Source organism: Phaenicophaeus curvirostris, chromosome 4, assembly GCF_032191515.1.
Source record: "Phaenicophaeus curvirostris isolate KB17595 chromosome 4, BPBGC_Pcur_1.0, whole genome shotgun sequence".
In the NCBI taxonomy this organism is placed as follows: domain Eukaryota; kingdom Metazoa; phylum Chordata; class Aves; order Cuculiformes; family Cuculidae; genus Phaenicophaeus; species Phaenicophaeus curvirostris.
In genome coordinates, this window is record NC_091395.1 from 20,848,747 (window position 1) to 20,872,344 (window position 23,598).

At 43.4% G+C, this 23,598-nt stretch overlaps 1 protein-coding gene across 7 annotated transcripts in view; it reads right to left on the minus strand.

Annotated features, from left to right (window-relative positions):
* Nucleotides 1-9,264: 9,264 nt before the first annotated feature.
* EPHA5 (EPH receptor A5) overlaps nucleotides 9,265-23,598 on the minus strand; it is a 197,042-nt gene continuing 182,708 nt past the window's right edge. For 5 of the 7 annotated variants that reach the window (XM_069855466.1, XM_069855464.1, XM_069855461.1 and 2 more), the window contains 2 exons: nucleotides 21,324-21,479; nucleotides 9,265-13,097 (listed from right to left, as the gene is read on the minus strand). In XM_069855466.1, the coding sequence (XP_069711567.1) occupies nucleotides 12,992-13,097; nucleotides 21,324-21,479 (262 nt within the window). In that variant the 3' untranslated portion in view covers nucleotides 9,265-12,991. Of the gene's footprint in view, nucleotides 13,098-17,314; nucleotides 17,729-20,162; nucleotides 20,396-21,323; nucleotides 21,480-23,598 lie in introns of those variants that run through there. The other 2 variants (XM_069855462.1, XM_069855465.1) reach the window with 2 other exon arrangements.

Sequence of the window (23,598 nt, forward strand, 5' to 3'; positions counted from 1 at the left end):
GTGCTTTTTGTAGCATAGACCTTCTTAGCTGGTTATGGTAAAATGTGGCTCCAACCAGGCTCATGTTTCATGGAACTATGCAAAGGCAAAAGGCAGTCTTGCAAAAATTTGGAGTTTTCCATCTCCTGTCCTCTTCACTGCCAGGAAGACTCTATACAAAGGATACTCTTGCATCATCTACCCACTGGCAGGTTTTCAGTGGCAGGTACTGACCTGACTCTACCTGGGGGCTTGTTTGGACCCCATGTGCTTCATTTCATGCCATTTTTCTCTTCTGTTGCACCCTCTTGTCTTTCACTCTCTGTAAAGACCCCTATTAGTGGCAGATAAGGAAAACCACCATGGCCAGATGATCACCAGCATTCATGCTTGCATCCCCCAAGGAGGAGGAAGCATCCAGCGTTGCTTCCAGGCAATGCAGAGGAGCCCAAAACTGCTGCAGAATGCAGTGTGACAATGCAATAAGACGGGGTGAATATGGATGGAAGTCACAATACCTTCTCAATATTCCCCAGCCTTGCAGGGATTGCTCTGCCATGAATGCAAATGCTGCTAATGCCTCCTCCTTCTCTGGAGCTGACATTTCCCAAGCAGAGCTCTCTTCTTTGACCTCTCTCTGTAAACATTGACATTGCATTCACATGGATAATAGATTTCTGTCTGCTTTTACTACAGCCAAATGTTTCCATCAGGACTCTTATTACTTCTTATGGCTGGAAATGCACCTGCACCAGCTGTGAGGCTTGGCATAAAACCTGTGCCAGCCCAAATCCCTCAGTCTCTTAACAGACCACTACTGCTTCATCGCCACGAAGCTTCCATTCATCTTGACACAGTGGGGAATAATGTTCTGCTGACCCTTCCTCTCCCCTGGGAAAAGAAAAAAGAAAAACCCTCAAATTTGCCTACCTTCCTTTTAAATCCCTTCCTCTCTTGAAGCACATGGTCCCAAGGCAAATATCTAGTCTGCAAAATTACTTGCCTGCCACACGCAAACCGCACAGCCCCTGAAAATAGTCTGCAGTGATGCCTGAGCCTCCCAAAGGAGAAATAAACTGAGGTTTTGATTTTCCAGTAACAATCTGGCTGTTTATAGCTATTTTTCCCCAAAATGTGATTATTCATCCCCCATCCCCATCTCCCAGGCATGAGCCCCAAACTTGTTCTAGTGCTTTGCCTTCAGCAAATCTTTGGTACAAAGCATCTCCTCTTTCTCCTCTGTGGCAATCTCTTACCATGCCAGATAGCAAAATGGCTTGGCAAAGCCTAAAAGGAGCTTCTTAAGCCTCTGGTTTCCTTAGAATGAACACTTTGCAGGCTTTTGGAGGGCAGCTCGAGGCACAGCTTCAGAGGGTCAGAGGTGACCAGCATGCAAGCACTGAGTGGTCCACCTGAAAAAGATTACCTAGGAGCTGTTTTTCTACAATACCTTATTTTCTTAGCTGCCTCAGCCCTTTTGCTGTCATATTCAGTCCCTTTCCCCGCACTCTACCCTGCTGTCTGTACATGCTGGAGGAAGGCCACCCATCACCTGGCCACCATGCACAGGTCACTGCTTGTCTCACGATGCCAGGGGACTGCTGCTCCGCTTTTCAAAGATACCTTAATATTCCCTGATGGCCAAATTATATCCTCTAAGTCTGGACCACACAGCATCAACTCACTGTCTTTGGAAACACCACTTGGACTACAGTTGTGAGGAGATGCAGATAATTTCAAGAGTATCCGAAGGGCTCCCCAAATGCATCCTGTCGTGACATGGCTGTTGCCTTTCACAGGGTCAATGCAACGTGCTCTCAAGAGTTTTGGCATTTGACACAAACACAGTCGTGTGAGCAAGGCAATCCCCCTTGCTTTCTCTCACTCCAAGCTTTTGCGTGGAGGCAGTGCATTACAGGGGTGCCAGAAACATGCTTCCCTTGTTGCTGGTTCTGGCTCCACACAGAGAAATAATCATCCCCCTTTTTTCAAGACATCTGGCATGCACTGAGCAGGAAAAATATGGCAGGCTGGGTTTTCCTTCATTGGAAGAAGTGCACAACATTATTTGGGCCAAATCTAAAGTTTTTCACTTATGATTTTTGCATATGAATGGGAATTCAGGCTCGGTCCCTGGTGGGACTGTCATTATATGCATTAGCAGGCAGCTGGGCTTTAGAAAAAAAGGGGCAAAGCAGAAAGAAAATAGATGTTTATTCTGTACTTAAGCAAATTCAAAGGAAGGGAATCATCTCCTATTCTTGCTGCAGCAAGCGTTTCCCTCTCTATAGGCTCTGACTGCATTCAGTCATCGAGGCATATTGAGTAGCTGCTTATTAGCACAAGCTCAGCTCCCTTTCTGCATGCTCAGATACACAACACACTCCAAGCCCTCAGCATGGCAGGCCTAGAGAGATTATTTTGCTTTTCCCCATTTGAGGGAAGCACCTTTCTAGAGCTTTAACTTTGATTTGATAGGGGCTTATATATACCTATGTTTTAATATATATTTTATATTTTATATTTTTTCTTATATATATCTCATAATTTTTAAAATAATCTGTTATATATTTTTTACAACCTTCCTCCATGCTGTCAATTGTCAAAGGTGAGGAGGTTGCAGTGCCCTACAGTAAGCCTTCCTGGGGAATATAAAAGGACTTTGCCAAGGGTCAGCTTCAATTTAACCTAAAATCAAATCAACTCACAAGGCTAGGGGAGACAAAAAAACCCACGTTTTCCATTCAACTCCTGATTTATCGGAATGTTTCTGCAGCTGCTATCCTTTTCATCTGTCTTTCAGAAAATGCAACACCTCCTCTCCTTGAATAGGAGAATAATATCATCAAAAAAAGAGCTTACCCCACTCCTGCCATTTCCAAGGACCAGATTCCCATACAACACCATCTCTGATGGAGGTGTTTCAGCTCACTGCTTGGCTTCCTGGCATTTTTTTCCTCCAAGAAAATGAAATGGGCTTTTTGCCTTTATTGCCTTTTTTTTTCTCTTCTTTTGGCTTAAGGAGAGCCCAGTCTTGAAGGGATCCATGCTGTATTGCATGACTGCTCACTGCAGCACCACGGCGGCAAGGAAAGGGCCACAATCAGGTCTTCCCCTTTCCAAATTTACAGGAATAGAGGGGTCATTAGGGAGATTAGCTTATGTTTCTTCAGTCTTATTTTTACACCTAAGTCCACTTCAAGCCATCAGGCTGTAGCTCCCTTTTTTCTCTCCTTCTCAGCAGTTTGGTGCGTACACATACCCAGCCAGCAGCTTGCAAAACTCAGACCTTTAAATCTCCCCACTGCAAACCCCGGTGGCAGGATCCACAAAAGCATGCACAATAAGCTCCTTTTTTTAAGGGAAATGTCTGGCTTTAAACAAATAGCATGTGGTACCAAGAGGGCTTGCAGCATCCCTGGGTGGTAGCCAGGGGTCTCAGCCACTCATTACAGGGATGCTAGCATTGCTGGAGAAGCTGGGCTGCTTATCAGCTATGGCCATGAGGATAACTGGAGCGTGTGTGATAAACTAGCAGGAGGCAGGGCTCTTTTCTGCCCCCATACCCACTGCAGCTGAAGTTCAGATCTCAACACACTCTTTTGCCGTAATTTCTTTCTCCATTACATATCTGACCTGGGCCCTGGCATGGCAGCTATCACTGTCAGACTTTTGTCCCCCTGATTGTGCTAACAGCAGCACCTGAATGCTAATTGCCTTCCCTGACAAAAAAAAAAACTGATTTCAGAGCATTACATAGGGATGTATAGTGCATGAGGGCTTTTCCCCCGGCTGGAGCCCCCTCCCCACCAAGGTGCAAAGCACAGGGGCCAAGGGTTCTGTGTCTCTTCAACCGCAGCATAAAATGGGAGGGGAGGGCAATGATCCACAGGTGATTGTTAGGGTTGGGAGAGGGATGAAGTTACCACAGGGCTGATTTCAGTGCCCTGAGACAACTATTCATATTTCTTTGGGGTGCTGCATCCCCAACACTTCACTCCTAGGAGGTATCCCAACATTGCCTCTGCCACAGCCTTTCTCCACACAGATATACAATTACTTTATTTTATTTTGCTTTCTTTTATTGTTTTCTGCTAGAACAGGTGTAGTTGCTGCTATAAAAAAGACCTGTGATTTTGGCTGTGCAGTCCTGTTCTCCAAACTCTGGGTTTCAAAGGGATGGAAGGCATCATTCATGTTTCCATCTCCCTTTGCTGGGCCAAGGGTAGGACCCACTTGGGTATGTGCAGGGACTAAAATCACTCCAAAAAAGGTCTTAGCAAGTGGTGTGTGAGCTGGTCATCGTGCAGGGCTCAGTGAGTACCCAGCTGCTCACAAACCCTGGCTGTGAAAGCCCGTTTTTCCACCACGAAACACTCAAAGGTCAAAAAAAGGGCCATTGCTTCTAAGCCAAAGAAACATATTCCTTCCCCACCAGGGATCAACCTTTAGGTCTGTGAACAACTTTAAAGCCCAAAAGCTGTGGCCAAGCCAGGATGAAAGCCATTGCCCATGGCTCCTGTCCTCCTACTTTCTCCTAATGTCTTGCCAAACGCATGTTCCCAACCACTTCATGCTCATTCAGTCCCCTTTTCCTCACTTTGGCAGCTGGTGGCTATCTGGTGGGACGGATCTTGGTGGAATTTTAGCACTAGTGAGACCACCTGTCCCTTCTATGGCCACCCTAGCATCGCTTCCCTCCCCGACTGCTGGCCAGCTACCCAAGGTCATTAATTTATCCTGGGCTAGGATCATGAATTAAGGCCAAATCCTTCCCAGAGCCAAACCTTTACAATTCCCATTATCCTCACTACCTGGCCCCAAACTGCCCCTTTTTAGCCTGATCCAGTCTCACTCCCAGGCTATTTGCTGCCATTCACCATTTTTCAGTTGTGCCCTGATCCTTGTCTTGATTGTGATTATCACCCCATACTTCTGCATGTGAGTGCATACATATCCATCCATCCATTTTCATCCCTACACATCCATCCATCTATCCATCCATCCATCCATCCATCCATCCATCCATCCATCCATCCATCCACATTCATCTATCTATATTCATCCATATACATAGAACTCCTTTCCCCTCCTCCTACCACATCTGGGTCCAACCATGAGTTTCAACCCTTTTGAAACCTATTAGCAAGCCCAACAGTTCTTAGCTCTGACATGTCTCATGGAAAGGGACTGCAGGACATGGCTTCACTTGCATTTTCCCACCAGATGGGAGAGGTTTTTCCCTATCTTCTTTTTTAAATGAGCATATAGTTTCCCTATCTTCTTTTTTTTGTTTCAAATGAAATATATTTTACCTTGCACGCCCTTTTGTTCAGCAGCTCCACACACTGTATTTCTTAAGGAGTAAATGATTAAACTTTGGAGCCCGGAGTTTCGTGTTTAAATGTCAAGCTTGAAACAGAGCACCTCAGAAGACAAATCAATAGGATTTCAATTTTCTTGTAATAAATATGGCCTTTATTGGGAGAAAACCAAGAAAAAGGCTGGCAGCCTATCGCATAGTTTGCTGCTTTTTTTTTCAGCTTGGAAGATCTTTACTTTTGGTTTCATAGTTAAAAAAATAAGCTTTGCGAGAAATAAGTCATCTTTGCCAGTACAAATGCATTCTTTGGCTGCTTGTGGGGGAGCTCAAGGAGTTTTGCAGTCAAAAAAACCTCCCCGTTAGAGCTGCTAAGAGGTTATCAATGCAGCACACCAGTGTAAGAAAGGATCTTCTTTCTTTTATCGTACTTCATCTGCTGAATATTACTAATAGCTGGTGCTATGAACAGCAGAGCTGACCTCAGCTGGAGGCCAGGAAATGAGGGGTTAAGAAAATCACCTACACGGACACCTTGTTTTCCTCCATGGCTGGCTCATAGACCTTTCCAGGTGGAAAATAATGAGCCATACATTAACGGGCTATTAAAGGTCACTGCATTGCAGGGGATCTGCAGCCACCGAAGTCCAATTGGTTCCAAAGGACTTGCCTCAAATGCTCCAACCTGAAGTCTTGTTATAAAGTCAATGGGTGTCTTCAGTGAGCATCACCTGCACCCAGTTTCTCCAAGGCATTTTCCCTATAGGCCCGACAGCATGCAATAACTGCAGCCACACTCTGGTGTGATCTCAGGGGTGCAAAATGAGCAAAGCTTTTTTCTGGTTATGCTGCTTCAGCTCCTGTTTCCTACTCAATATCAGCCTGGAATTGCTTCCTTAATACCCACCTTCCTGTAAATGAGATTTGAGGTCTAGCAGTGGATGCATTATTAAAAATGCACACCTGGAAGCACATATGCATCTGCTGCGGGAACTGCCACAGGGAATGCCACCCTTGGAGCACTTCCCCCTGCACTGAGTTTTCCAATGTAGCCCTTTCTTTCTTGTCGTACCCCATTTTGAGCTGTTTCTGCAATGCCTCAACATCAGTTCACTTTCCACACTGACCTGACCACCATCGAAATAGTTTGTCCTAGTATCGCCCTAAGTCCCACACCATATCTGAGGCATTGCAGACATAGTGCTCGCTCCCCTCCCACCCATCCATTTTACCAAGCAGGTATGACGTGCCATTCTCCAGTCCTTGGGGATCTTGTGTTGGCAAAGATCATCAGGATCGGGCCATGTTGTTTTGTCTGCTTCTTAGTGCCCTCAAAGATGACTTTCAACAGGCCCTGTTGATTTGAATAAATCTATCTAATTCTTTAATCTTTTCTTCTGCTTGCTGGTCCCTCTTTTTGTGTAAGTATCCGGTCACAGTTTATATATTGCATGCTATTTATGCAGTTCAGCGCATGAAAAATACATGAAGAGTCCTTCGCTCTTTCTCCCTACGGCTTCATAAATCTTGCATCGCATTCTGCATGGCAGCTCAGCTTCACAGGGTGATGGGGAGCCGCCTCCCCACTGCTTCTGCCCTGGGGCCACAGCATGTTGGTTCCAACCCTTCCAGGTGGGCTGGGGAAAGTTCAGAGCCCTGTGAGCCCCATTGTAAGGCGTTGGATAGGAAAAATAAGAAAAAGGTACTGTTTCACAGCCCTGCAATGTCCCCAGCACTGGTTTCATCTTGCTTTGCAGTTTGTTTCTGGTTTACTGAAAACAAGAGTGATGCAGAAAATAATATTGCCCTTTTCACAGCTTGTTAAGCATCTTCAAGAGTTAACATTCATGACTGGAGATGCAACTGCATATTTATTGCAGGGGCCGGCTAGAGGGTGTGCAGATGAAACACCCAAAAGATAAGTCAGGCACGTGCTTAAGGATCCACTTTGCAGGTAAAGCACCTTACCTTTCTGATCAAATAAATTTATTAGCTAGTGGCCAGAAAGTGCAAGTGCCTCTTCCCACACTGAGCCCAGTGATGGAAAATACCAAGCAAATCTCAATTAAAGATTTGTTTATGGGCTGGTTCCAAACTAAGGTGGGCAAAAAAGTCTCAAGGAAATTGTTTAATTCCTTAGTTCTCACTTAAATAGGAGCATTATGGAAGTGATTTGCAGCCAGCTCTCATCCACTAGTAGCCCTGAAGAGGACTTGGGGGTGCTGGTGGATGAGATTCTCAACGTGAGCTGGCAATGTGCTCTTTCAGCACAGAAAGCCAATCGCATCCTGGGATGCATCAAAAGAGGTGTGACCAGTAGGTCAAGGGAGGATTCTGCCCTCCATTTCTGTGAGACCTCACTTCATTTCTGGAGTCCTCAGTACAGGAAGGACATGAAACTGTTAGAATGAGTCCAGAGGAAGGCCACAAAGATGATCTAAGGGCTGGAGCACCTCAATACAAGGACAGGCTAAGAGAGTTGGGCTTGTTTAGTCTGGAGCAAAGGAGGCTCCAGGGAGACCTTATAGCAGCCTTCCAGTACTGGAAGTAAGGGGGCTTACAAGAAAGCTGGGGAGGGGCTCTTTTATCAGGGAGTGCAGTGGTAGGATGAGGGGTAACAGTTTTGGGGAATTAAGGGGTAGATTTAGGTTAGATATTGAAGTTGTTTATTTTACTGTGAGGGTGGTGAGGCACTGTAACAGGTTGCCCAGGGAAGCTGTGGATGCTCCATCACTGGAGGTGTTCAAGGCCAGGTTGGATGAAGCTTTGAGCACCTTGATGCAGTAGAAGGTATCCCTGCCAATGTCACGAGGGTTGGAACTAGATGATCTTTAAGGTCTCTTCCAGTCCAAACCATTCTATGATTCTTTGATCTTTACGGGTAGCAGCAGGAAGTTTTTTCCATTTGCATCCTAATCCCCTTCTCCCTCCCACTCATGTTGGCTGAAGTACAGGGACAGGATTCCCCATTTTTAATTTCGCCTTAGTGGGCTTTCTGCCTCCGTGAAGCTATTAAGGATGCTGCCTACACGGGGCAGTTAATATTGATTTTTCCCCGGTCCTCAGCAACCCTCTGATCTTTCCCAGCATCTGTTGCCCTTGTGGTCAAGCAGCACACAACCCTAGGCTGAATAAGAAAACACTGCATGGGCACTGGCACATCAATCCAGAGAGATTTTATCCAAGTTGCTGACAACCTCAGTTTGCTAACTCAATTGACATTGTGCTCCCTTTAATATATAAACCATCATTCTTCCACTGAGCCAGGCTACCATGGCCAGTGTATGAGTGTACCATGCATCATTTGCTGCAGCTTCTGTGATGTCGGGAGAACCAGCACCCTGATTCGCAGTTCTCCACAGTGGTCATTTTGCAGGAGCCAGAAGATGCTGGCTGCCCACCATACCTTCATTAGACCTTTCCCCAGCTGACCTTTTCCCCTCACTCCTCAGCCTTTCCCACCCATGGCTTTTCTCACCTCCCTTTTTGGGCTGCCTGTGCCCCTTTGAAGCATGAGTTCGCCCCAAGTCCACAGGGCAGGAGAGGAATGGGATTGGGGATGTGGTGATGGGCACTCTTGTTGGTCATGGGTCTGCTGGTTTACCCCCCATAAAAAAACTCTGAGGAAAAAAAAGAATCAGTTCTTGATGTGAGAAAAAAAAAATCATGAAAATTTGGTATTTTTGACAGATGGGGTAATGCTGTGGCCAGGGGCTGCTCTGGGACTTGTCAGTTTGACAGGTGCTTTGGGCCACAAACCAGACTGAAAAGCAGGCTTCCCCCCAAAATAGAAACAGAGGGAAGAGGGATGGCCTGTAACAACGTAGGGTCCCTTCTTGTGGGGTCTACACATCTCCCTCATCCCAGAGGCCCCTCTCTCCCACAGGGACCACAAGATTAACATCAAGTCTGTGTTTAGGAGAGAAAAAATAAGATAATTTATTTCCTTTTCAAGGGGGAAAATCCTGAATCTTCGTGGAAAGCTGAGGGGGCACGCATGCGTGTGATCCACAACTGGATGTCACTGTTAGTCAACGGTTTTTATTTTTATGAAAAAATAGAAAATTTCATATCTTACACTACAAAAAAAACCCATGTACACAAACAAAATGCACAGAGAGCATCCAAGGAGGTGAAGGAGGGGAAGATAAATACAGCAATGCTACAGTCTCCTATGAGTTAAAATTCCGATGCGAGGAGCTGAGATGGATGCTGAAGCTCTGGCAGTGCTGGATGCACCAGCTCCCACTCTCCCTTCCCTAAGGACTTACAATAAAGGATTGGAAACTAAGCGATATTCTCAAGACTGCTAGTGAGGCATCTTACATACGCCTGAATGACTAATTTCAAGACCATAGCAGTCCAAGGAGTCACAATTTCTGGACCACTGGGACTTTCTACATTATATTTGACACTGAATAGATGAAAAAAAACCCTGAAAACCAAAAAAACTCTTTATTTTTTTGTTCCTCTTACCCCTACCATATAGAAGGAACAAATAAAATTTTAAGTGTTTGGTTTTGGTTTTGTTTTTTTTAAATCAGTCCTCCCCTTCTACGCTCAGGTAATTTTTAGAAATGGTAGCTACACAATGAAAGGGGGTCAGTCTACACAAGCCATGCTTGGGGACACTTTCTTCTCCCCAAATGAAAATCTATATCAGAAAGAGCCTTTTCATCACCCAGATCCCTTGAAATACCTTCCTCGCTATTAGCAGCAAAATATACTGGAAAAAAAAATATTTGTTGGACCAGTCACAGCTGTAGCAAGCTGGAAAAGCAAAGCACTCAGACTTACCGTAGGCAGGAAATCCACCCACAGCCCTTACAAAGAGCATAAGCAGTAAGATAATATTACTGTCATCTCACTCTGCTGTACGCCAATATATATGATCGTGCCCAAAATACAGAGTAATTGTAGTTCTTGGCTGGGAACTGAAAACCTCTGTTGTTTCTAGAATTTGCTTGTGGACACAGAAGCTGTAACTTCCGGATCCTACATGTTAAGACACCATTTTATTTTATTTTTAGCTCTGAGATAAAACCTGTTATACAGAGATCTATATCAAGAACTGCTCTTGAAATAAATAGAAAAGGTTATTTATTTATTTATTGGACGAACCGAGAAAAGGTGCCCTATTTACAAATGTAGTCTGGCTTGAGAACAGTTTGTTTTCCACTAGTTCATCATTCTGAAGATTATTCCAGCACCTAGTATGCATTCCAGCCATACTGCATACACTTTATAACCCCACAAGTGGTGAAAAGGGGATTTTGCTGTTTAAAGTGCATAACAAAACACCAAACACAACTCCTCACACAGAGTCATCAGGTAAGGAATGAGCAGAGATTACAGGCAGAAAGTGCTGCATATTTGTTAATAGAATCTCTCTCAGTGCGGCCAATGGATGTGGGCAGCAACCAAATGATTAATCACAATGAAATGTGTTGTTTCTGTCTTTCTATGGGTTATTTCCCCAAGCACTGCAGGCAGGGAGGCACAAATAATCCCAAGACTGTTCTGCTGATAGCTCTAATAATCTTATTTATTATATGACAAATCCCTTTTCTGTGCCAAAATTGTAATGTCTTGATTCCCCCCTTCTCCTTTGTGGTCCAGTGTCTGCCAAAATGAAACAATACTATGAAAAATCACACCATCGAGATTTGTCAGACGTGGCCATGGCTCCTCACCCTCCCTTTTCTTCTAGTTCCCCAGGAGCTCAGCAGCAACTCACAGAGGAAGAGGAGGCCATTTCAGAACAGGCAAATATTGCCTGAAGAAGCCCTGCTGAAAGCAAGTAAAGTCCTGCTGCTAAGAAAAACAACTCAACCTTCTCCTCCTAGACCCTTCCCATTTCTTTAGAAATTGTTCTTTGTATCAAATCTTATCTGGAGGCCTGGGGGAAAAGGAAGAAAAACCTTTGAAACAGCTGTAGGCAGCATTCCACATCTGCTCCTGCAAGACGTGAAGGACACTGGCCTCTTTTCATCACTGGATGTGTACCTTGAGCTCAGCTCTGCAGTGCTGGGAATGAAGGGAGCTGCTCCAAGTCAATATGTCGATGTTATCACCAAGGAAGAATGCTACAAGATGCTACCCGTCCTCTAAGGAAGCGATATATCTATACATATAGCAAACACTTGCCATCCACTGAGCCATTTTTAAACCCTTATCTCTACCAAAGCCTTCACAAAAAATAAAAAAGCCCAACCTATGAATAGCAAATGAACTGCATTGATTAATCCTATCTACAAAAAAATGGAGAAGGACAGCCTCAAACTGCTTCTTGGTAGGATTACCAGGGGATTAGGTTGCACTCAGGTCTGCCCTAAAGAGGCTTGGTCCATGCTGAAAATGTCCAGACAGACAATGCAGGACAGCACAGTTCCCAAAATAATCCCCCTGCTTTGGAGGAAATACTGCAAAATCTCCATGCTGGATGACCACGGGCTTTGCCTCCACACTGCATCCCAGGACTTAAACCCTGTAGTGAGAAGAGGAACAGCAAAATTCATTCCTTCCAGATAAAAACACTGTGGTTTCTCTCCTGATCTCCAAAAACAGGGGCAATAGCTGCACTGAGTGACAGCCAGTGCAGAGGCAATCCCATGCTATCTTTGGGCAGGAAACATATACACAAAACCCAATGCCATGTTGTCGCTGGCAGCCACCAAGAACTACATGTTTTACTTTTCTTCTTCTGGACTTTTCTTCTTCTCTAGCTCATGGTGGAAAGGAAAAGGGGTTGACGTCTTTTATTTAAGCAGATTCCTTCTATCTCATATATGTAATCAGAACTCGTGAAGGCTTTATATATTGCTCAAAACAAACAGCAAAAATATAAAGCATAGCAGTAACAGAAAAAGGAGACAAAGCAAAAGAGGAGAGGGGGAAAAAGAAAAAAGCAAGGAAAGAGCCCCAATCTTGTACCTGATGCATAGCAAACTGTACAGTATATACATCTTCATGTATTATCCTCCCAGAAGAGCAAACAAAAAGAACTCGGTAACACAGAGGGAGGGGAAAAAAAATACACCCTGTATTGTATTTGCCATGGAGCAAGCAACATGTTTATACACTAGTTTCTATAACTTAATGCTGTGTAACAGCATTTTTTGTTCTTTTCTTTAAATTTACAAAACAAAATATCTATCAAGAAATAATCTAATCATATTGCTCTTCAATACACTTCTGCAGACAAGTAAGACTCGAAGTTAAACTTCAGTAAACTGTAGCTTTTGGGAGCCCACAAACAGCTACAAAACTCCTCTGCTCAAGTCAAAGTCAGTCCTTGGAAGTATGACCATCTGCTGCTGCACTTCAGTATATAAAGGTGCTATATATATATATATATCCCACGTACAGACAACATGTGGTGGAAGGGCTTGTTGTCATCGTCGCTGAAGCTTAAGAGACGGGTTAACCTCACATACAGCAGATTCATTTCCACGTTCCATGCATCTTACGTATACTTCATGAAAATGAGGACACAAACAGGAAGAAAAGGAAAACTTCAGTCAAACCCTGCATTAGAAACGCTGTGGTGGAGGTCAACATCCTTCAGTTATAGAAATCACTGAATTTCCCTTTTTATCTTTTCTTTTTTGTTTTTTTTAGTCAAAATAAATTTCAGGGCTAGTGTACAAAGTGCAGGACTGACCCACTTGAGGAAGTGACTTTAAAACTGAGTTACAACGGCACCATCCCATTCACCAACTGGACCTTCATCTCTTGAAGGCTGTTCATTATCTTCTTCTGGTGACCAACAAGTGTCACTCCCAGCCGCCTCAAATCCCTGTGGGAGAAAGCAGATGTTGGTTCTAGGGACCTCTCAGGCACACACCGCACACACGCCACATGCTGCACACACCAATGCTGCGGCCAAATGCCTACCTTTTACCATTGCTGGCTCACAAAGTCAAGTTTAGTTGACAAGTTTAATTATCCCCCCCCCTTTTTTTGTTTAATAGCTGATAGCTTTTCAGAAAGGTGACATGATTAGACCAAAATCATCTTGCTGGACCAGGAGAAAAGCCAGACAGCAAAGTGTCAACATCACCTTTGGCCAAGGACTCTGCTAGGCTTGAAAAGTTCTGTTTTCAAGAGAAAAAACGTGTAAGAAAGCCTGTGTTGCAGTTTCCTCTTCATCTGTGAAAGGTGGGCATTTCATCTCAGATACAAGCAAGTGAGGAGAGGGGTCAGTTCACATTTCCTTCCTCTTCGGACAAGGCAAAAGCAAAGATACACAAACCACAATCCTAGAGCCAGATGCTACAGTGAGCTGAATGGCAAAAGCCTTGAGCATGGCCACCACCTCGATGACACCCTAAAGTGAACAGGAACTGGAAATGCAGCTCCCCTCTGAGCCTTTGCAAATCTTCCCATAAACCCACATTTGGGTTTGTTTTTGGAGGGGGGGTGAATTCTACAAGCCAAAGGCATTTGTGTTGAATCCGTCTACTGTGCTACTATTACAGAAAAGATATAAAATAAGAGAGTTTGTGTGAAATGAGGGATTAGGAGGAAAGATTGCTTTCTCAGAAGCTCAGCCCTTTAAAATTTAGGTTTATAGATGAAGGCAATCATCAATATTCATGTTGATGTCATGGAAGATGCACTTCTAGGGGACAATTTATCCGATTCAAAGACAGGAATGGGACAAGTCACCCTGCAAAGATACTACAGCAGGACCTTAGGTGATCAGATTCAATGACACATCTAAAGCCAGGTAAGGCCATTGGTTACGGCAGAGTATAATTGTATGAATTTATTTCTAGGGGGAAAAGCATTAACAAAGAAACTATAGTAGTAGAAATTCAGAAGAAACATCAAGACAGGTGCAACACAAGGCATGGAGACTGTTAGAGAAGCAGTTCGACTTAGAGGAGGCATGGCGTTTTGTCTGAAGATTTCCACTAGAGAAATATCAGCCTTTCTACCTCCATACTGGACTGAATAATGGATGTTTTTAAAATAAGGCTTTATGGTCTTGCCAATAGATGTATGAATTCCAGAGCTGCTGACACCCCATCTGCAAATCATTTTTGAGAAAGCGCTTCACCAAAAGCCAGTGGGACATGACCTCTATGAACATGTAGGTGCTTTTTAGAAACCATGCTGATGGGGCTGGGCCATGCAAGGGCTGGGGAATGCCAGCAACACCCGGGAGCCCAACCATCACCTGAGACATATTACAAACTCAGTCTACAGCTCACAGCATGACTACATGCTGGACTGCAGGTAAGCATGTGCAATGACCACCAAAATATTTTCATGTAACATTGTGTGAGCTACCCCTGGACATGTACCTCTCCCAGCAGCTTCACGTTCTGGACAGAAAATGCTGTATGAATACAACCAACCATCCATGCCCAAAAATTACACAGATGAACACTGCTTTGAATAAAAAGCAAACCTGAGTGAAGGTTGATATGTCAACACCTAATCTGCTTGAAGCCAAAAGCTAGACTTGTTGTTCTCCAAGGATTGTCACGCTTTCAGTCTTTTGATTTGTAAAACACCAGATTTTCTGCTACAGGCTAAATGCTTAATTTCATTATTGTACCCTTGTTTGGTGATGCATCTCACTGATGCATAGGGGAAATCACAACAGAAGGGGCATGGAACAAGGGAGGTCAATGAGACGCATCAGCAATGCTCCTTACCTGGCAGAGAAAAGGCTGCAGCACCTGCAAAAGGTGTCTGCGTTCTCAGAGGGACATGCTTTCATTTCTGCCTCCACTGAATTGTGAAACTAGTTCAGCAAGCCATCTTAATAATGAAGGAAAATGTAGTAATGCTGTTGTTACATGCAATTTATTTTCTGTATACAACACACTTGGAAGTTCACACCAAAGATCAACATACCCTCCCTCCCTCCCCCCCCAGATTCCCTAGTATAGGATCTGATTTTTAGAAGAGCCAACATCCATCTTCCCCCTGCTGAGTACTACTCTGCTGGCACTTTATGAAAATTCTTTTTTTTCTTTTTTTTTTCTTTTTTCCAGGCATCTAAAGTGCAAGATGAGCTCTTTTGAAAATCCAGCAATTTCACAGATGTATTGTTTCTTATACTCTTTCTTATATCCTTGCGTGTTATGCAGAAAAAAATAGTCTGAAATTATGAGAAAGGCAAGTATGTCTCGGCATTTCACACTCAGCTCCATCAGTCTAATAAAAAAAACTTAGTACACAGCTTCGCCTGTGCCCCCTTATAGTATCCCCTTAACTCAATATCCTTGAAGAGCACCTCATTGATTTACATAAGAGAAAGAAGAAAAAGGAGTTTTTCTGGTTTCAATCCATTAGCTGCTCACCAGGGGATCCAGTCTATTTTTTTTTTTCAATACCAAATCCTATTGAATGCAGAGCCCCCAGCCAAAAGTATGGGGACTCCTCACAGAGGGCAAAAGACCCAATTGCGAGCTTTTTCACCTCTGCAGAGGAAGACTAGAAGACAACAGCTCCTGAGTCAGATGCTCGCTTACTATTTAGGTGCTCGCCATCAGCAGCTTTATTCAAAAGCCACCTCATGTATTGCAAAGCCAACAACAAAACTTTCCAAAAACCACCTAAAGAATGTAAGAGTTTTAAATCCCATTTTTCAAGCATGACTTAACAGTACGTTGCACGCTTGTATGCATCCAGTGCTGAAGGATTTGAAGTGGTCTAAGGCAGAAGCCAATTTTAAACAAAATCAGAGGCACAAACCAGCTGGTTTGGGGACAAAAAAAATCAACTTCCATGCCAAAAGGCTGCAAAACAACTGTTCTCAAGCTCCAGTCCAGAGCTGCTTGGCTCACATTACTGCAGCCAACTGGTAATTTCACTAGGCTCAGCTGCACGGAGATGAGTGTGGGCATGTACTGGGGCTCTGCAATAGAAATGTGTGATTCCCTGTAAGAAGAGTCACAACTAAGACCCAGAGGCAAACAACACTTGTGACTGGGATCCAGGCTTCATCTTGCTGTGCAAGTGACTAGAACCCCCAGTGCTGGGGTTTGTGTGCACCGTTGCAGCAGTAGCATGGGCACTCCTCAAGGCCATTGAGGTATGTGCATCTGTGTGCTGTGGGGTGTCCCTGCTTCAAAATACTTGACCCCATCAGCAATGAGACAATTTTTATTCTTGTTTCAGGGAGAAGTCTCCCCTTGTCACTTCTCTTTCAAAATGGAAATAAACAGGAACTTGAATCACTTGCCAACACAGCACTAAGAGATCGACTTAAGTTGACCAAAAAGCCAAGGAAATAAAGAGGAAAATTAGTGTTGGCTCATCCCAAACAGCCTGTATACACCTGTGTGCATGTTGCTTTCTTATCATGGCCTTGCACAGAAGCCCAGCTACAATGTGCCAGGGACAACACAGTACTCCCTCCCCTGCAATATCTTCCATTTGCAAGTGTTCAATTCATGGTCTCCACATTACAAGAAAAATATTTTAAACATTTTATTACAAACAGAACTGTTTATACACCATGGACCAATTTGTCAAACACAGTGTAGACTATGACTGGATTGCCACATAAAATACAAACCCCCTCACCAGTCTATTAGTCATGCAAGCAAAAGGACCATGTTCCTGAAAGATCTCCATGGCCAGCAGCTGTCAACCTACAACAGATACTTTGTATTTCGTCTCCCATCCAGGCCAGGTTTTACCACTCTTCTTCAACTGGTACAATGGCCCATGCAGACTGAGACTACTCATGGAGTTAATTTTAGTTAGCTGTCAGTTTTAATGAGGGGGAAGAAGAACATCAAAGACCTGCAGAAGACACTAAAGGGAGAGGAATCCACTTGCTAGGGACTTTTGCATGAAATGAGGACTTAAAAAACTTTTTTGTTAAGGGTTTGTCTGCTCTTATTCATTATTCCTTTCCTGCTTGGTTATGAGAGGACAATCGTTTTATTCAGAAGTAGATGCAGTATCACAATCTCAGGACTGAGATTTCAGGTTAAGGATAAGCATCTAGAACAGGTGAACTCTCAAATGCTCTTCATCCAGTGTAACTTTTAATAAATAATTTATTTTATTTTAGAAGAAAAAAAATACAATGCAAAGCAACACAGCACATACTATTACAAATATTCAGAGAACTTCATCTAGTAACAAACAACAGGGTATCCTGAGATTTAGTGAGTACAGATCTTTCAAAAGGTGGATGTAGTCCACGTGGTTAGTAATTGTTCCAGTCAAGGGTTAGACTGAAACTCATGTCATGGATCTATCTATTCTTGAGTATTTTCCTGGTAAAGTTATTCTTGCAGTGGATTGAATGAGCTCCAGACACACTCAAAGTCACTAGGTGATCCACAAGTTTAAAGAGCAGGTCTGGTCCACTGGAAAGGTTGCCTTCAAGTCTGATATCCAGTTGGAAAGAGGGGGTGGAGGATGAGGCTCCACTTTTCAGAAGGTGATTCATCCCTTTGCAAGAATTAGAACTAAATATAGAAATCACTCTTTGTTTGAACACATAAATTTCCAGGTCTTTGCTTAAGCAAGCAGAGCTCAGGACTTGGAGTGATGTTCACCAGTTTTAGCTTTTTAATCTTTTGCTTTTAGAAATTTGTCATTAGTAACTACGCTTTTCTGGAACAAATGCATCAAGCCATCAGTTTGAAAGAAGAAGGGTCGTAGTTGGGATTGTGCTTTGCATGCCTGCAGGGGACAGATTTAGAAGAAATGCTGAACATCTACAGTCTTAGGCAGGTCCTGTCTTTACAGGCCATAAGATGGGTGTTCACAGTCACCAGTTCCATCAGCATTATGGCCAACCTCTTCTATAGCATTAGTACTTTTTTTTCAGTGGATTTTATGAATTCTTCAGATTAATCATTTTTTTTCTGCCTTTTCTGGAAGTGATTATCCAGTTATCCTTTCTCCATCTGATTTCCACATCTCTCTCTCATGCAGTTTGTATTTGGGGTAGGTAATTTTGGATGGTATTTGAAGGCAACCTCTTAAATGGTAAAGAATGTTTTACTAATGTCATTTGGGGAAAGCAAGACACTTTCAGATGTTCAGATCATCTTTTCAACTGATCCCCCCAAGTCCCAGCTCTGGAATATGCTGAACAGTTGCCGCTATTAAAAATGACAAGGAACATTTAACCTGAATTCTCTTTTGCAGAGTACAAAATGTTTTGTTGCTCCCTTTTATAAGGAGGAAAAAAATTAAAACCTCTAGAAAACCAAAGCCTCCAGTATATTAACCTTTAAAGAATCTCACTTATTCCAGTGTTTATTTTCTGAAGAACCCATGACAGTCTCAGCTGAGCCTACCCACAAGCCATTTCTCTCCCTTACTTTGTCAATTTTAAGGGCAATCTGTCAGTTTACATCAGCCTGAGCATGTGGCTCAGATCTTCAACATGGGGCACTGTTAAGCCACTATAATAGTTTCTCCTTTTTAAACATCTGAGAATCTTGTCTTCTGCCTTTTTTTACTCTATCTGAGATGAGTGAGAAAAGTCTTAATTTTGTTGGCTGGTTGGCTATTTAATGAACCTTCCATGGTTTTCCCAAAAATAGACCTGAATGGGGTCAAGCCTTCTTGCTAAACCACCACTGTAGAGGCGCACAGGCTGAACTGTTCAAGAATGAAGCCTGACTCATGCAAGCACCTCTGTCCAAGGCAGCTAAGGGGGTGAATTTATTTGGCTGCATGCATAAGTAGCTAGCTGGAGTTAGTTTCAACCTTTTTTTCAGTTTCAACTGAACTGCAAGTTGGATTCAGGAAACATCTCCTTGCAGCTCAAAAAAACCCAAACCTCAGAAGCTCCCCAGGCTACCAGTCATCAGCTCATCTGCACTGTTCTGAGGCTATAAAAGCCTGGAAGAAAGCTGAAGCTGAGCAGCTCAGACATCTTGTCTCCACTGGGGCCAATAAAGAACCAGAACAGAATGACATTTGTGGTAGAGAGAACACACTGGGACCTGGCTGAGGAGCCCTTAGAGGCAGTTTGCAGCTCGTGAGGGTCAGAGGAACTTTTTAAAGACTTTTAAACCAACTTGCCTTTGCCACTAGAACCGTAAAGATGATTGATTTCTTCATTCACTGCCAATCAGAAAAAAAAACTTGGAAGTACTTTTTGGATAGACTAAAAACATTTTGGGGGATATTTTTTAAATTTCTGGAATAGCAAAGAGTAAATATAGGGAACTATTTAAATTTTTAAGACAGGTTAAGGAGATAATTTCACAATCTGAAATACTGCACTCAGGAAAATGGGAGCTTAGGAATAGTTTTGTCGGTGGGATGCATCAGTACAGGGGATGCTGACACTGTGTAAAGCTACATGAGTAAGTGAACTTCTAATTTACTGTCAAAACGAATAATTAATTGGGGCTCAAGCTCAACATTTTCTCAGACCCAAACCAAAGCACCTAACATCCTTCTTTGATGTGACTAAATCAGCCAAACAGCAACAAGTCTGTGATACATTTTAGACAATTTTCATCTTCTACTTGCTCTGGTTACAAGATTGAGATGGCACAGTAAAGGGAATGCTCCAATGTTTTCCTTTTTTCTTAAATCACTGCCTCATCCTACCTCTCCTCTTCTCTCTCACCCTCTACTAGGTTATTCTGCCTAGTGGACTCTGACCACCCTGGGAATGGATCTCTTCCTTGGTCAACATTTGCAGATCACCAGTCTAATGAGAACCTCAAAGCCTGGTGTTTCTGGGCACTGTCATGTCAGATGAGTAATTAAGGAACCATGAAGTCCTCAAAAGCCAAAGTAACATGGCATTTAATTGTGGGACTAGGCTGACAAACCACACGTAAGAGTCTCAGCCATGCCAAAAAGGAGTTATTAAAAATCCATTCAACCTGGCTCCCTATACAGGTATTAGAGAGGATTTAATCCCTAGCATTTTCATGTGAATGCCTGAAGGCAGACTGGAAGAGTCCAGATGTAAATGACAAATATTGGTGATGTGACTGGAGCAAATAAAATCCGAGTCAGGGCAGATACACTCCTGTACTCCCTACACGTATGTAACTCAAAGCTGAACTCCACCGAGATGCTACTAACCTGCATCACATGCAAAGGACATCCTACCCTGTACGGTGAGCTCCACAGCAAGTCCTGCAGCAGACAAGAGAAATGTCCTGGTTCTGTGGGGTATGGGTATTTTTCTTGGTTTATTCCTAATCCAATTCTGTATGTGCACTGAGAAGCTGCACATGATCAGAGGAGCCACAACCATCTCCAGCAGCATGAGGCATAATCCCTCCTATTCTGCCTTAAAGGCTGCAGTAAACTAAGCTCAAATTAACCCAGCTAGAAAGGCTGGCTTTGGGGCAAGTTTGAGTAAGCAGCAGGAGGAAAGTACAGACATAATTACACAAGCAAGGCAAACAATTAAAGGTGGAGCATAACAAGTCAGCAGCCCTGAGACATTTTCCAAGTCATCTGAGTGCTGTTAACTCAATTGCAGTCATACCCATGTGCAAAGAAAAAAAGAGCACATTCAGAAGGAAGAGTCTAGGTCCGGGAGCCTGCCCTCTAGAGCAGGGGGTTTACTGATGCTCCTCAGTTGGCATTGGCTGTATCTATGCTTGTTTCTGTCAATGTTGAATACTATTTCCACACCTTACTTGGCTTGACTGTCCACCTGGTTATGAATAACTCTGAAACCAGCTATCCCAGTGTAAAGCCAGTATACCTTATCATGGACTCTAGCTCCTACACATTTACTAGGACAGTGGGGGTCTTTATTTGTCAGTAACCCTAAATAATCAACTACTATTATGTTGAAAGGATAGTCTGGCAATAATTCAAAATCAAGCATTTAATTCTGGGAGTAAAGGAGCCAAAGTACCAGTTGCCAACGTAGTGAATGTAATTTTTAAACTCGCCTGCACCTGTTGTCATCAATACAGATGTTAAAAGAGAAACGGCTCATCACAAACAAAGGGTCTGCAGTCTCAGCCCTACATATTTATGAGTGGTTTGTCTTCCCCCACCTCTGCAATTCCAAAAACGAGGTGACAATGATCTGGGCACTACTCACTCTAGGGTCACCTGAGCCACAGCATCCATCGAACTGTATCCATTCTCCATGAAGATCTCTGTGTATCGGCCCATTTTGATGGCTTCCAGCCACTCACCCACCGACCTGTAGGCACCACTCCCGACTGGACTGTGCTCTACCAACAGATTTGATACTCTAAAGACAAACAAAAACAGAGAAGCAAACAGAATCAGTATTGAGCTGTACTCAGTGTGACTCAGTTGCTCATATATTTTGTATTGTAAAGATGACCCTTTGGTTGTATTTTCAGTGACTGATGCAGTCTAAATCTTCCCAGCAGGCTTGAAATGCAATGTGTCAAACATACCACTTCACCTGTAACTTCAACCACTTTGAGTTATTTCATCCATTTTGGGTCTTCACTGCAAGCACAAAGAGAAGGAGAGGACTAGCATCCATCCCCATTACCACACGCTTACAAGCAGGTTTCTCTTCTACAGGCTCTCTCTGTCACTCTTACTTCAAAGTCTCTGGTTTCACTCCTCCCAGTCTGATTTCCTCCTCCTCGGTTAAAGCTCATAGTTAACTTAAGACAGCCCAGAGCCTGGAATCCAAAACCCAAATTACATTTCCCAGCAGTGGTCATCAATGGCAGGCTGCTGTTAACACTTCAGCGGCTGCTCCCACAGAGTCAGGTGGGGATTCCAGAAGCAAGCAGCATCCAGCGAGTCCTGCAGAGAGCAGCAAAGCTCCAACCATACTCCAGCCCTGAAATCAGAGGCAGACTCCTGCTCTTGCACCCTTGCTCAAGACCTCACCAGCAATTGCTACCTGATTAGTTATGCCACACACGGAAGAAGCAGTTCAGAAAAATAATAACCTTTCACTACTGCAGTAACACCAATACGGTACCTGGCAAAAGTGACCCATACCAGGTACAGGTCCACCACCCTACTAATGATGTGCAGGGAGCACAGGGGGCTTGTCCAAGGTCAGTCAGGAAACAAACTAGATTTGTCTCCTGCCTTGTAAACCAGGACATATAGCTAATATAAGACTTACATAAAGATTATTACCCACATGTGAAAAAAAACCGAAATGTTTTCTGGATCAGTCTCTGATGGCAAGAATTACACTTAAAAGACCTTCACCTGGAAGGAAAGCTGGTATATTATATTATAGCACGTCAGGAATCTTCATGTATTTTTATGAGTGCATTAGTATTATTTGTTTATTTAATAGCAATGCTGAAGGGTCCAATAAAATGTGAATACTTGCAGTACCAAGAACATAATGGCTTCCCATAACATTTTATACACATGAGGAATTTGAACTCCTAAGTAATCATAATGAGAAGTGGATTTTCATCACTAATGTCAGGAGGTATCTAGTGATATGCACACACTGTAATGTAGAGAGTGACTTCCTCCTTTATTTGCATTAATGAGAATTTCTGTAAAGAATACATTTACATGCAAAAAAAAAATCCTTTACAGCTGCTGTATGTTGAAATTATGATTCATTCGTACTGCTATGGTCTGGGCACAGCAATCTGTGATTATAGAAACGTAATCCAAAAGCCTGTCCAGGTGCTTCTTCCACATTGAAAATACCCACAGCAGCTCTGAAAAGGAGAAGTTTGGAATTGCATGGACCTGTTCACGGAATAAAACATCAGTAAAGTGCTTAGCAGCTCAAATAATTGGTTTGCTGCCTATTTTCCTCTATTCTGGCATAACAGTTTGGTATAAAAGAGTGCATGAACTACCACATATCAGGCTTGGAAAATGACTGTTCTGAACTGAAAATGGAAAAGAAACATCACATATTTTGTGCTATCATAAATCCTTTCCTGTAGGTTTGCCGGGACTGACATGACATCTAATCATAGAATCATAGAATCATAGAATAACCAGGTTGGAAGAGACCCATTGGATCATCGAGTCCAACCATTCCTATCAAACACTAAACCATGCCCCTTGGAGCTTGTCCACCCGTGCCTTAAACACCTCCAGGGAAGGTGAATCAACCACCTCCCTGGGTAGCCTGTTCCAGTGCCAAATGACCCTTTCTGTGAAGAATTTTTTCCTAATGTCCAGCCTAAATCTCCCCTGGCAGAGCTTGAGGCCATTCCCTCTTGTCCTGTCCCCCGTCACTTGGGAGAAGAGGCCAGCACCCTCCTCTCTACAACCTCCTTTCAGGTAGTTATAGACAGCAATGAGGTCTCCCCTCAGCCTCTTCTTCTCCAGGCTAAACAACCCCAGCTCTCTCAGCCACTCCGCATAAGACCTGCTCTCCAGCCCCCTCACCAGCT